The sequence below is a fragment of the Ranitomeya variabilis genome, chromosome 6 (assembly GCF_051348905.1).
Source record: "Ranitomeya variabilis isolate aRanVar5 chromosome 6, aRanVar5.hap1, whole genome shotgun sequence".
In the NCBI taxonomy this organism is placed as follows: domain Eukaryota; kingdom Metazoa; phylum Chordata; class Amphibia; order Anura; family Dendrobatidae; genus Ranitomeya; species Ranitomeya variabilis.
The window spans coordinates 399,770,918-399,785,932 of NC_135237.1; the positions used below are offsets into that span (position 1 = coordinate 399,770,918).

At 48.5% G+C, this 15,015-nt stretch overlaps 2 protein-coding genes across 6 annotated transcripts in view; one reads left to right on the forward strand and one right to left on the reverse strand.

Moving 5' to 3' along the window:
- RNMT (RNA guanine-7 methyltransferase) overlaps positions 1-4,524 on the reverse strand; it is a 59,390-nt gene extending 54,866 nt beyond the window's left edge. The window contains exons 1-2 of the mRNA XM_077270129.1: positions 4,231-4,524; positions 260-359 (exon numbers count right to left, since the gene is read on the reverse strand). Of these exons, the coding sequence (XP_077126244.1) occupies positions 260-334 (75 nt within the window). The 5' untranslated portion in view covers positions 335-359; positions 4,231-4,524. The remainder of the gene's footprint in view (positions 1-259; positions 360-4,230) is intronic.
- Positions 4,458-15,015, forward strand: part of FAM210A (family with sequence similarity 210 member A) — a 50,818-nt gene continuing 40,260 nt past the window's right edge. The window contains exon 1 of one of the 5 annotated variants that reach the window (XM_077270133.1): positions 4,458-4,634. The gene's annotated coding sequence lies outside the window, so the exon portion shown is untranslated. Of the gene's footprint in view, positions 4,709-15,015 lie in introns of all 5 variants that reach the window. The other 4 variants (XM_077270132.1, XM_077270131.1, XM_077270134.1 and 1 more) reach the window with 4 other exon arrangements.

Genomic DNA, 15,015 nt, shown 5'->3' on the forward strand with positions numbered 1-15,015 from the left:
TGCCAAAAGGCAGCATGTGAATTCATACAGCATCTTTACAGTGCTCTTCACCCATCCCAATGAATGAGTGATAAACACAAAAAAGCTATACAAAGCGCACATAAAAAGATGGGTATTGTACAGTGCAAAATGAGTATATATCCATACGCTGCTAGCAACCGTAGGATCAGAGGCAATCAGGGTGCCTCTGGGGGTATGAATATGGTAACTTAAAGGGATTGTCCAATATCAATAACCTTTTCTCAGAGTAGATACATACAATTCTCTTAGACGGTTGATCCTGGGCATCAGACTTCCTCTTCTGCGAGGACACTGGTACACTTTCAGCGTCCATTTCATGTGAGTGAGGACCCTCAGAGCTAAAAACAAGAAAAAAAAAAAAGATTTTATTATGTATTAAGCATAACAAACAGCTGGTCCTCACTCTCCCAAGGTCCAGAACTGCATCTGTGCCGCTGCTCCGGGGACTGTCAGCAATCACTTAGAAGTGATGGAGACACACTGGCACTGGGGAGGGCGAGTACCAGCTGTTTCCATTATTTTTATCACAGGCACGCTGATGGCCTGCAGAATGCTGAAAAGGGATAACCAACCGCCTTGTGGCCTGAGATTTCTCAGCAAGCAACGAGATAAACCGACTACACCTTACCATTCAGATCCCACGGGACTCCAGCTCAGATGCTCCGTCTATTAATGAACATTTCTCATGTTTCTAACCATATGCCGCCAGGAAATCTCCCAAAGCCCAGAGAAAGCCCTTTAACTTTCCATATACAATAATTTCACTTTATCCGCATAAATGTGAAAAACTAAGAAATAAGTACTTCTAAGCTATGAAAACCGAGTTAGGTCATGTGTACACGTTCAGTATTTGTAAGCCAAAACCAGGAGTGGAACACTCAGAGGAAAAGTATAATAGAAGCATATGCACCACTTCTGGATTTATCACCCACTCCTGGTTTTGGCTTACAAATACTGAGGTAAAATACTGACCAAATACTGGCAGTGTGACCATAGCCTTATGGAACAGGGGCACAGCTGGAAATAAGCTTATGGAGATGAACAATTTTCTCCTATAATCATATTTATAGACTGGCTTAGATGTGGTACAATTATTTGCAAACAAAGAAATCCACTGCTAAAATCTGCACGTGAATGAGATTTGTGGTCTAACCGATTTAGTACTCACAATTTACAAGTTTTGAGGATTTTTTACTTTTTATACAAAAAAAGAGGAAAAAAAAACATTCATTTAATTGGGATTCAATCTAAATACAGCATAAGGCCAAGTTCAGACACGATGAGATTTTTTTTTGCACTTGGATCTGAGGTCTGTGTGGAGAGTACTGTGGCAAGTGATGCCCACTGAGGACACAGAACTTGGCCCATGGCCCCCTCAGGTACACCGTGTTTGGAGGCTGAAGCGGTCCGTGCTCTTCTATCGGTGTTCACCATGAGGCAGACTCAGCTCCACACTGTGGTTTCTGGCAATAATGGAAACCACTGCCCAGATGTGAACAGCGCCGGAGCGTCCCACCAGCATTTGGATACTATTACGATACGACTAAGATTTTCTGGCCGCTTTATAATGGACAAAGAGTAGTAATGTATAAACCAATGCAGTTTCCCACACGGAATAACTGATCTAAAATTTGTGATTCCACTCGATGGTCTACACCATCTATCTCAGAGAAATGGCCCTTCCCCAGCAGTATTCGGTGAGGTGATTTTAGGACCACCACACAGTTACCGTGCTGCCGATTTTCAAGCACATTATGTTGTAAAGAGTATTACAGAAGCTGCATTTTCATCAATTTAATCTACATTTGATGAAAAATCAGCAGCCTACGCCGACTGACAGCGCGGATTGCAGGGCAATTTATGCAGCTAATTTCAGATTGAAATCGGCTATAAATCCATTACATTTTTTATATGAAGTTTGCAACTAAAAACTCGCAACTCAGTGTTGTGTTTGCCGCTGCGGAAGACCCTTGTGTGGAGGGACCCTGACAGAAGACAAAGCTGTGACATTAACTGATCTTTTGCCATTTATTTTTCCTGAAAAGCACAAGGACATCACTGACTATGATGTGGCCCACTTTTAACAGAAGTGCAGCGTGCAGAACTTAGATTTAAAAAATAGAGAAAACAGAAACCAGGCGGTCCACATTATAGTCGGGGGGCTCGTCTGCTTCAGATTTGATCCCCTGTGACATGGAACCATTTCCCACGTTAATTATATTTCGCTGCTCTTAAAATAGAAGCGAGAACGGGAATTCTAAATGTGAACTGATCATCATCAATTACAATATTTATACTGAAAATGATCCTGATACAACCGTGAAATAACAAGTGCTCCAATACAGGATCACAGAGCAGTCAGGGTTAAATCTGAGAAAAATATTGATTCCTGTTTTTGATTAGAGTTTGACTAGAAGGGGTCAGACATCTTAGCGCATTCCCTCAACAATTGTTTTTGATCCTCTCATATGTGTTTGGCCGAACATTTAATGGGAATCTGTCAGATTCATGCAGTCTGAGCCACGAGCAGCCCGAGCCACGGAGCAGCCGGAACCCCGAGCAGCCTGAGCCTGGCTCCACGGTACAGCCCAAGCCACGAGCAGCCTGAGCCTGGCTCCACGGTACAGCCCGAGCCTGGCTCCACGGTACAGCCCGAGCCACGAGCAGCCCGAGCCTGGCTCCATGGTACAGCCCGAGCCACGGAGCAGCCTGATCCCCGAGCAGCCTGAGCCTGGCTCCGCGGTACAGCCCGAGCCACGAGCAGCCCGAGCCATGGAGCAGCCTGAACCCCGAGCAGCCTGAGCCTGGCTCCATGGTACAGCCCAAGCCACGAGCAGCCTGAGCCTGGCTCCATGGTACAGCCCAAGCCACGGAGCAGCCTGAACCTGGCTCCATGGTACAGCCCAAGCCACGGAGCAGCCTGAACCTGGCTCCATGGTACAGCCCAAGCCACGGAGCAGCCTGAACCTGGCTCCATGGTACAGCCCAAGCCACGAGCAGCCTGAACCTGGCTCCATGGTACAGCCCAAGCCACGAGCAGCCTGAACCTGGCTCCGCGGTACAGCCCGAGCCACGAGCAGCCCGAGCCATGGAGCAGCCTGAACCCCGAGCAGCCTGAGCCTGGCTCCATGGTACAGCCCAAGCCACGAGCAGCCTGAGCCTGGCTCCATGGTACAGCCCAAGCCACGGAGCAGCCTGAACCTGGCTCCATGGTACAGCCCAAGCCACGGAGCAGCCTGAACCTGGCTCCATGGTACAACCCAAGCCACGGAGCAGCCTGAACCTGGCTCCATGGTACAGCCCAAGCCACGAGCAGCCTGAACCTGGCTCCATGGTACAGCCCAAGCCACGAGCAGCCTGAACCTGGCTCCATGGTACAGCCCAAGCCACGAGCAGCCTGAACCTGGCTCCATGGTACAGCCCAAGCCACGAGCAGCCTGAACCTGGCTCCGTGGTACAGCCCAAGCCACGAGCAGCCTGAACCTGGCTCCATGGTACAGCCCAAGCCACGGAGCAGCCTGAACCTGGCTCCATGGTACAGCCCAGTATGTTTTTCTATGAAAATTTTCAGAGAAAACAGAGTATTCAGATTTGGTCAGGGACGATAGGGAGACACCAGTCTAATCCAATTATGTCCTGGGTGCTTCTAGCAGCACATAGATGAGGGACAGGTTCCTCCCTATGTACATGAGAGACCTGTCGATCACCTGGGTCAGGAAGAAACCTGCCGGGGCCGCACCAGACTGGTCTGTCCCTGGACCTCCATAGGGGATAAGCTGCTGCCAGACATCTCCGGTGGGGCTGTGTCTTGTGGTCGGACATGCTGATTTGAGAAATCAATAATAAGGGGTATTCTATGAATGCCAAAGGCATCACGTGCTGATTGCTGGGGTCTGCCAATGTCTGGACTAGCAGCACTGGCCGGGGCGGGGGGCACATGCCCGACCACTGCTGCTTCACCTTCTCTATGGATGAAAAGGAGTTCTAGGACTTTGCAGCTATTACCAGTGGGGGGCGCCTGCAGCACCCACAGCTCGCCTGGCACAGGCGGACAGCCCATCGGAGTAACCCGTGCAGCCCCACAGGGGCCCATGAGCTAAGGGGCCACATGTACATCCGGAGCAGGCGCTACTGGGCACAATGACGAGCTCTTGGACCTACAGGGGCCTCTTCTGTCTGTGCCCGCTTTGGACACAACGCTCCACTCACCTGCCCGCAGAGATTAGCAGCAGCTACGGAGAAAAGCTGCAGACAATGCGGCAACATCAGCAGACACAGCGCTAACCGGAAGTCACTACTGTGTACAACTCCTGCCCCGCAAAGTATCCGGGATATCCTGAGACAGCGAGAAAACGAAAACGCCACCAGCGGCCCGGAGGAGACATTACACCCTGCAACGTTCAGCCAACGCAATAGTTTGCAATATCCCGGACTACATTTCCCGTGACGCTCGGCAGCTGCTTGCGCATGCGCAGACCTTCCTCTGCTGGCAGTGGTTGAGTCACTGGGCGGGTCTGGATCCAGCGCGGTGCACGGGCTCAGCCTGGAATCTGGGGACTTTCTTGTCATTTGCAGCCGCTGAATGAAGGCAGAGCAGCCGAGGACAGGTGCAGGTACCGGCAGAGCTCCGCTCACTGGCAGTGCCCTGGGCGGGGCGGCCTTCATACCCTTGAGGTGACATGTGGGGGTCAGTACATAGCTACATGCCAGGGAGCAGGCTCATTGCATGGCGTGCTGCTCAAATCACTGGCAGGCTGGGAAAAGTTTGTGTACTCCAATCCTACATATGATTACTCCCGGCCCTCAGGCAGTAGCCAATCTGGCAGCAGCCCCGCTGGCTGTAGCCCCCAAGGCCCCGCAGGCTGTAGCTCCCAAGGCCCCGCTGGCAGTAGCCCCCAAGGCCCCGCTGGCAGTAGCCCCCAAGGCCCCGCTGGCAGTAGCCCCCAAGGCCCCGCTGGCAGTAGCCCCCAAGGCCCCGCTGGCAGTAGCCCCCAAGGCCCAGCTGGCAGTAGCCCCCAAGGCCCCGCTGGCTGTAGCCCCCAAGGCCCCGCTGGCTGTAGCCCCCAAGGCCCCGCTGGCTGTAGCCCCCAAGGCCCCGCTGGCTGTAGCCCCCAAGGCCCCGCTGGCTGTAGCCCCCAAGGCCCCGCTGGCTGTAGCCCCCAAGGCCCCGCTGGCTGTAGCCCCCAAGGCCCCGCTGGCTGTAGCCCCCAAGGCCCCGCTGGCAGTAGCCCCCAAGGCCCCGCTGGCAGTAGCCCCCAAGGCCCCGCTGGCAGTAGCCCCCAAGGCCCCGCTGGCAGTAGCCCCCAAGGCCCCTCTGGCAGTAGCCCCCAAGGCCCCTCTGGCAGTAGCCCCCAAGGCCCCTCTGGCAGTAGCCCCCAAGGCCCCTCTGGCAGTAGCCCCCAAGGCCGGGCTGGCAGTAGCCCCCAAGGCCGGGCTGGCAGTAGCCCCCAAGGCCGGGCTGGCAGTAGCCCCCAAGGCCCCTCTGGCAGTAGCCCCCAAGGCCCCTCTGGCAGTAGCCCCCAAGGCCCCTCTGGCAGTAGCCCCCAAGGCCCCTCTGGCAGTAGCCCCCAAGGCCGGGCTGGCAGTAGCCCCCCCAAGGCCCCTCTGGCAGTAGCCCCCCCAAGGCCCCTCTGGCAGTAGCCCCCCCAAGGCCCCTCTGGCAGTAGCCCCCCCAAGGCCCCTCTGGCAGTAGCCCCCCCAAGGCCCCTCTGGCAGTAGCCCCCCCAAGGCCCCTCTGGCAGTAGCCCCCCCAAGGCCCCTCTGGCAGTAGCCCCCCCAAGGCCCCTCTGGCAGTAGCCCCCCCAAGGCCCCTCTGGCAGTAGCCCCCCCAAGGCCCCTCTGGCAGTAGCCCCCCCAAGGCCCCTCTGGCAGTAGCCCCCCCAAGGCCCCTCTGGCAGTAGCCCCCCCAAGGCCCCTCTGGCAGTAGCCCCCCCAAGGCCCCTCTGGCAGTAGCCCCCCCAAGGCCCCTCTGGCAGTAGCCCCCCCAAGGCCCCTCTGGCAGTAGCCCCCCCAAGGCCCCTCTGGCAGTAGCCCCCCCCAAGGCCCCTCTGGCAGTAGCCCCCAAGGCCGGGCTGGCAGTAGCCCCCCCAAGGCCGGGCTGGCAGTAGCCCCCCCAAGGCCCCTCTGGCAGTAGCCCCCCCAAGGCCCCTCTGGCAGTAGCCCCCCCAAGGCCCCTCTGGCAGTAGCCCCCCCAAGGCCCCTCTGGCAGTAGCCCCCCCAAGGCCCCTCTGGCAGTAGCCCCCCCAAGGCCCCTCTGGCAGTAGCCCCCCCAAGGCCCCTCTGGCAGTAGCCCCCCCAAGGCCCCTCTGGCAGTAGCCCCCCCAAGGCCCCTCTGGCAGTAGCCCCCCCAAGGCCCCTCTGGCAGTAGCCCCCCCAAGGCCCCTCTGGCAGTAGCCCCCCCAAGGCCCCTCTGGCAGTAGCCCCCCCAAGGCCCCTCTGGCAGTAGCCCCCCCAAGGCCCCTCTGGCAGTAGCCCCCCCAAGGCCCCTCTGGCAGTAGCCCCCCCAAGGCCCCTCTGGCAGTAGCCCCCCCAAGGCCCCTCTGGCAGTAGCCCCCCCAAGGCCCCTCTGGCAGTAGCCCCCCCAAGGCCCCTCTGGCAGTAGCCCCCCCAAGGCCCCTCTGGCAGTAGCCCCCCCAAGGCCCCTCTGGCAGTAGCCCCCCCAAGGCCCCTCTGGCAGTAGCCCCCCCAAGGCCCCTCTGGCAGTAGCCCCCCCAAGGCCCCTCTGGCAGTAGCCCCCCCAAGGCCCCTCTGGCAGTAGCCCCCCCAAGGCCCCTCTGGCAGTAGCCCCCCCAAGGCCCCTCTGGCAGTAGCCCCTCCGGCCTCGGACTACGGTTGTGAGTAATGGAGGGAGCTCAGCGGACAAGGCTGAATGAAGTCCTGTGCGTGGCTGCGCAGTGAGTCAGAGCCCGGCCTTGTATGAAGAACCTTTGGCTGTGAAGAATGTGTCATTGCCCTTTTTTTCCGTCACACGCCCAGCTACTTCCCCATAAAACAGACGTATGAAGGAGTTTGTTCCTTCTTACATAGAAAGTATGTGATGACTGAAAGTGCGAGGGGTGCACAGAGGGTGATGCCAGTCACGGAATGGCCACCTGGCACAGATCGCACTCACCGTCCTTGTGCAAAGTTTGTATTGTAGAAATGTACTGAAAGAGGACCTGTCACCTGGTCAAAAGTGGCGCGCCTCTGCTCTTATTTTATGCCTGCTGCTCCCCTGAATATTCTGTGTTTTTTTGTTGTTTTTTTCTAAATCCGTCATTCTCAGTGGTGTAACTAGAGTCCTGTGGGCCACTGTGCAAAACTTGGACCTGGATCCCTATCAGCATGTTATTCTACTGTGTGGCCCCCTCTCGTGTAGTTGGCACAGGAGCGAGCTTCGCATGACTTCACTGGCAAGCCAACATCTGCTGCTGGCCACTAATTAGCTGGTGGCTTGTATTGCAGCGCAGCGATCACAATCCATTTCACCTGAATGTGCTCCAGAGATGTGAGCCATTGTAATTAGTTCTCATTTTAATGGCCAGAATAATGGACTCATATAATGCTCCATAAAGAATAATGATCCACACATATATTGCTCCATATAATGCACCATACAGTATAATGCTCCATACAGTATAACGGGCCCCATATATTGCTCCATACAGTATAATGGGCCCCATATAATTCTCCATAAAGAATGAGCCCCGTATATTGCTCCATACAGTATGAGACCCATATAATGCTCCAAACAGAATAATGGACTCATATAATGCTCCATAAAGAATAATGATCCACACATATATTGCTCCATACAGTATACTGGGTCCCATATAATGCGCCATACAGTATAACGGGCCCCATATAATTCTCCATAAAGAATAATGAGCCCCGTATATTGCTCCATACAGTATGAGACCCATATAATGCTCCAGTTTGATGGACCCCATATAATGTTCCATACAGTTTATGATGGGCCCCATAAATTGCTCCTTACAGAATAGGTCCCATATAATGTTTCATACAGTACATGATGGGGCCCCATATAATGTTCCTGTGGGTCATTCCATGGTAACTTACATTACATTCACAAGCCAAAAACTGGCTACAGACTGTTCTTTGAAGGCAGGCACAAAAAGGAGTGAAAGTATATTGTACATTAAACTATTCTCAATAGATTTCAACACAGTTTGATTTTTCAACAGTAAAATTAAATACAAAATACAGTGTTATTACTTGGTAACTTACTTTACAAAAAAAGGAAAGGCAATTGTCCTTCATGAGTCTGACAAATTTTCTGTTCTGGTAAACAGGGGAGAAGCACAATTTTTTATTGTATTAAAGCACTATAGTCCCAGCAACTTTAAACAATTTATTTTAACCTCTCAAGTTAAAAGCAACAGTTTTTATTACAGGAAATATAGATAACTTATGTTACCGCACAGTATAGTTACTTGCGTTACTAAGCTGATGGTAACTTACGTTTCAATATGTTACCATCCATTGGATTAAACTTATTGTAAGGTAAGTTACTATCATCTTTGTAACGTAAGTTACTATATTGTGTTGTAACGTAAGCTACCATGGAATGACCTCAGTATGTAATGGGCCCCATAAGATGCTCCAGTATATGATAGGCCCCATAAGATGCTCCATATATAACGGGCCTCATATGATGCTCCATATAGAATGCTCCATTTATGAGCCCCATATGATGCTCCATATATGATGAACCTCATATATTGCTCCAAACATAAAAAAATGAAATACTGACCTCTCCTCGTCAGCCGCTGCTCTGCTCCGGACTCCTCAGCGTCGGTGTCTTCCGGATCTATGCACTGTGACTGTTCAGGCGGAGGGTGTAAACTAGTCACGTCATCGCTCCCTCTCACCTGAAACATCACAGTTAGGAGATGCGGAAAAGACCACAACGGTGGAACTGGGAGAGGTAAGTATCGCAAGCGGGGGGCCCACTCACGAGAACAAGCCCTGGGTCCCCATAGTGTGCCGGTGTCCCCGACGGCTAGTGGGCCCCTCGCCAGCTCAGGGCCACAGCACTTGACTGGGTGCTGATGCCAGCCCTGTGTATGGCGAATTGTAAAATGTGAGAGAGCCCAATACTCAGGGGAGCTGAAGAAATAACATCTGTAAGGCTATGTTCACACTTTGCGTTTTGTTGCTGCGGTTTTTTTTTAATGCAAATTGAAAACTGTGTTTTACAGTTCCAGCTCAAGCTATGAGATTTCAGAAATCTCATGCACACACTGTTTTTTCACCCTTGGGGTAAGTTCACACTGGGAGTTTTTTCTGCAGCAAAACCTGAGTGCTTGGCAGGAAAGAAGCTGCGGCAAAAACACAGGTTTTGGTGCGTTTTTCATGATTTGTTAGTTCAATGGGTGAAAAGCTGAAAGTGCTGTATGTCCTAAAACCATGCATAGCACAAAATACTGATGGCCAAAAAAAAATTGTATGTATGAGCTTTCTGAAATCTCATAGGCTTTGCAGGTATGGTGAAAAGCAGCTGAAAATTAGCATTAAAAAAAGCAGCAAAAAAAAGCTCAGTGCAAACTTAGCCTTAGAAAGTAATGAGGAAGTGCAAAAATGCGGGTATCTGGTTTTGCTGCATTTTTAGTGAAAAAAGCAGGTACAGCAGTATGTGAAACCCATTTATTTTTGTGATTTATTTTTTTTTTCCCCAAGTGTAAACCAGGGCTGTGGAGTCGGAGTTAGTTTTGGTTGGAGTCGGAGTCGGTAGAAATGTTCCGACTCCAGCTTTAAAAAAATGTATTAATATTTCATAATTGAACTTTCATATGAATTTTATAAATGTTACTCAAATATATATGTTCTATCAAACTATGAACAACAGCGATAAGCAGTTCTGCTGGAGATAGAGACATTTCTTACTTCTTGTGTGTCACTGTTCTCCACTGCCCTTATCTAATCTTATACTTGGTTAACCTCATGCTGCCCCAACCCCCCTACTTACAATGTATGAAACTGAAAGTGAAAATGTGTTGCAAATTCTTAGTAGTAAAGCTCCTCCTCTAGACTAGATGTTTACTAGGTGTGCGTCTTCCAAGCATCTCACAGCTGCTACTCAGAAGAGGAAGACTGTAAGAACTGAAGTATTATCCTTTCAACAAACTTTGCATCAGTTAACTGTGAGTACATGAGGAATAACAGTATTACTGACCACTATGTCAGTTGTACGACCTGGCAATAATTTTGTACAATTGTTTTTAGGAAAAACAATTGTCATTTGGATTGTGAATGCAGAATTAAAAACCTGAGAATGTCAAAGAAGCGTCACATTAAATCAGCTGTATTTGAACATTTCACCATCACTCAAGATAGAAAACATTATGTCTGTCAGTGTATGACAAATGATCCAGGCGAAAACAAATGCTGTGAAGCCAAGATCAGTGCATAGTCAGGCAAAGATAAAAATGCTCCTAACAGAGCTTCTAATCTAAAGAGACATTTACAGCGCTTTCATCCAGAAGTACTGAAAGCAGTGGATGAGAGAGACTGCATCCAAACCAATGAACCAGTGCCCAGCTCTTCCAGCCAAACAAAGGAGCAGAGAACTTTGCAGCCATCAGTTGCAAGATATTTTGTCAGTGACAGTTATGTGACAATGACAGTAGATACATTTAAAAAAACAGATCCTAGAGCTTGTTGTAAAGGATAGTGTGCCTATTTCATTATTTTCACGACCAGCTTTTATGTGTCTGAATGGGGAAATGGCCCGCAAGCTTGGTGTTTCTCTGGAGAGAGAGTATTAGAAAATTAGTAATCGAAGAAGCTTTTAAACAAAAGGAAGAACTTAAAAAAGGGACGCTTTCTGTTTCTCAAAATGGATGCCTGCACACGTCACAGAGTGAACTATTTTGCCATCAATGTCCGGTTTGTTTGTGACAAAAATGAAATAGTTACCAAGACATTGGCAGTAAAAGACACCAAAGCTCATCACACCAGTGAGTTTCTCCAGGTCTTGGTGGAAAATGTTCTGCAAGACTATGAACTTAAAAAAGAGCAAGTTCTTTCTGTCGTAACTGACAATGCTTCAAATATGATAAGTACTATTAAGCTAATGAATGAGAGTAATGATGGTGACCAGCAGCTAGAAGAACATTCTGGGTCCACAGATACAGAAATGTTTGAAATAGAAGTATTGTAACTGAGGAGCAAACTGAAGTTGCTTCAGATGAACAGCAACATGATAGTTTAGATGATCTTGTTGAAACTGTGTCAATACGTTCTTTCATTCATCACATGCGCTGTGTTGTGCATACGCTACAGCTGACTATAAGAGACAGTCTGCAAGAAGGACGTGCTGCTGCACTGATTGGCAAGGTGAGAAAATTGGCTACTGTGGCCAGAACCCCTAAAGTTGACTCAATTTTGAAGAGACGTGCTGGAAAAGGGGCAATTATTGATCAAGCCACATGATGGGGCAGTACTTACTTAATGATTCAGCGCTTGGTTGAACTGAAAACCTTTCTTGTAGACATGGCTAACCCTCAATTGACGCTAACTGAAAGTCAGTGGAATCAGGTGACTGAGCTGGAAAAATTGCTAGAGCACCCATTTACAGTGACTAAAAAATTACAAGCAGAGGACTTAACTCCAGGTATTTTCTTAAAGGAGTGGAAGAACCTGATGTTTCGCCTGTCCCAAAGAGGAGGGTTAATTGCAAGTGGCATTGCTACATCAATGAAACGGAGAGAGGAGCTACTATTACAAAATAACATTCTTTTGGCAGCTGTTTATGTAGACCCAATGCATCGGATTCTTCTAGATGATCAACAGCTAACTAAAGGAAAAGAAGCTCTGTTTGAAATAGCAGTAAGGATGAAAGGGTTGCAGAACAGTCAGGAGGAACAAGAAGAATTTGGTCGTCCTGCACCCTCATCAACTGATGAAGAATTTAATTTCGTAAAATATTTGGATCACAAGGACCGTGCAAAGCGTTCCCGCATAGAAGAAGAGTCATCCCCATCAAAGAACACAGCCAGTACATTTCAGCAGAATTTTTCTTGTGCACTAAAAGAAATTGAGAAATTTGACCATTCATCAAAAATAACAGTGCAACAAGCGATTCCTCTGTATCCTGACATTGTCAGAGATGTTGCCCGAGTGGTTACTGCTTTGCCACCAACCCAAGTTAGTGTAGAGAGGTTGTTCTCTGCTCTCAAAATAATTAGATCAGATTTGAGGGCATCCATGAAGGAGGATCTGACAGAGGCAATACTTTTTCTGAGGACAAATTTATAGATTTCTTCTTATTAACTGCATAAGTGTTTATTGCATATTTACTTACAACAGTTTAGAAAAGTTTATAAAAGTTATTTGCTATATTCTAATTGTATTCTAATAAATATAGTTTTTGCTCTAAGTGGTCTGATGATTACTTATATGATGGTGAGAAACTGAATAAGCACGATGTTAATATTTTACAACAGTAAATTTATTGTTACGAATTGGCCATTTATGAAGGAGTCTGAGTCGGAACCTGATCAAATCCAGGAGTCGGAGTCACAACTGTGGCTTACCGACTCCACAGCCCTGGTGTAAACCATAATGTCTTGGTGAAATCACCTGAGAATATGGCAGCTAGGATTAGTTCGGGCAGCACGGTGGCTCAGTGGATAGCACTGCAGCCTTGCAGTGCTGGAGTCCTGGGTTCCCAGGACAATATCTGCAAGGAGTTTGTATGTTCTTCCCGTGTTTGCGTAGGTTTCCTCCGGGTACTCCGCTTTCCTCCCACACTCCAAAGACATACTGATAGGGAACTTAGATTGTGAGCCCCATCAGGGACAGCGATGATAATGTGTGCAAACTGTAAAGCGCTGCGGAGTATGTTAGCCCTATATAAAAATAAAGATTATTATTATTGTTATAGTACAGTTTAATTTAATTAGTGATACGTGAAAAGTAAACATTGGCCAACCAAGGTGTGATACTGCACAATACCTGATTGAGGCTACTTTCACACTAGTGTTTTTCGGCGGACGTCGCAATGCGTTGTTTAGGAGAAAAAACGCATCCTGCAAAGTTGTCTGCAGGATGCGTTTTTTCCCCATAGACTTACATTACTGACGCATTGCGACGTATCGCCACACGTCGCAACTGTCTTGCGACGGTTGTGTTGTGTTTTGGCGCACCGCCGCAAAAAAAGTTACATGTAACTTTTTTTGTGCGTCGAGACCGCCATTTTCGACCGCGCATGCGCGGCCGAAACTCCACCCCCTTCTCCCCGTACCTTGCAATGAAGCAGCGGAAGCGTCTTAAGACTGCTTCCGCTGCCAACGTCGGGCATTTTTTGCACAGTATGCGTCTGTACGTCGGGCGCGACGGCCCCGTACAAACGCTAGTGTGAAAGCAGCCTAACTCAAGGGCTGACCAAAGTGTGAAAGTAAACCCTGTCCTACAAACTCAATGCACTGCCATTGTCATAAGTAAACTATTCCTGACCAATTCACCTCCCCCGCTGTTACATTTGTAACTGTGTATTTTTTTTCATGAACCCATTTGAACTTTTTTATTCAGAATGGTCACTGTTTTCTCAGACATAAAAATCTTTTTCCAGTAAGCAAATTGCCTCTTCAGAGAAAAAGAGGACTTGAACTTTATAGCACACCGTGTCTGCAAATTGAGATACTGATTTGGTTTTTATCCTAAGTCATATTGCAAGACTCGTTAAAGGGTTGATTGTGACTTGTAGGATCACTACTTCCAACAGGTGGCGCTATAGAGTTCAGGTCCTCTTTTTCTCTGAAGAGGCAATTTGCATATTATATTTCCCAGAGGAGCATTGGGAAAGCCTCCTTACCTTGACAAGCCCGTGCTGGTATGTCACTGTCCACAAGGAGAAACCTTACCCCTTAGGCCTTTTTCCAGTAAATAATTTGATCAAATTGCCGTTTTTCAAAAAATGATTTTATGGGTTCACATACATCTTGCATTGATGACCTGTGTTCATGCTTTTGAGGTGGGAAATAAAAGCTGAACTTTGGGATCCTGAAAAATGCAAGAAAACCTGCTGCAAGTGCTTCTCATTAAATTAGAATATCATAAAAAAGTTTAATTTATTTCAGTTCTTCAATACAAAAAGTGAAACTCCTATATTATATAGAGTCATTACAAACAGAATGATCTATTTTAAGTGTTTATTTCTGTTAATGTTGATGATTATGGCTTACAGCCAATGAAAACCCAAAAGTCATTATCCATCTCCAATAAGCTTGTCGGCAGAAGGAAGCATGAAGTGCTCTAACATTTCCTAGTAGACGGCTGCGCTGACTTTAGTCTTGATAAAACACAGTGTACCTACACCAGCAGATGACGTGGCTCTCTAAACCATCACTGATTGTGGAAACTTCACACTAGACCTCAAGCAGCTTGGATTGTGTGCCTCTCCACTCTTCCTCCAGACTCTGGGACCTTGATTCCCAAACGAAATGTAAAATTTACTTTCATCTGAAAGCAACACCTTGGACCACTAAGCAACAGTCTAGTTCTTTTTCTCCTTGGCCCAGGTAAGATGATTCTGGTATTATCTATTGGCCATGAGTGGTTTGACACAAGGAATTTGACACTTGTAGCCCATGCCCTGGATATGTCTGTGTGTGGTGGCTCTTGAAGCAATGACTCCGGCAGGAGTCCAATCCTTGTGAATCTCCCCCAATTTTTGAATGGCCTTTTCTTAACAATCTTTTCAAGGCTGCAGTTATCCCAGTTGCTTGTGCACCTTTTTCTACCACACTTTTTCCTTCCACTCAACGTTCCATAAATATGCTTGGATGCAGCACTCTGTGAACAGCCAGCTTCTTTAGCAATGACCTTTTGTGGCTTACCCTCCTTGTGGAGTGTGTCAGTGACTGTTTTCTGGACATCTGTCAAGTCAGCAGTCTTCCCCATGATTGTGGAGCCTACTAAAACAGACTAAGGGGCCTTTTTAAATGCTTAGGAAGCCTTTGCAGATGTTTTTGTTACGGTAATTATTTTAAT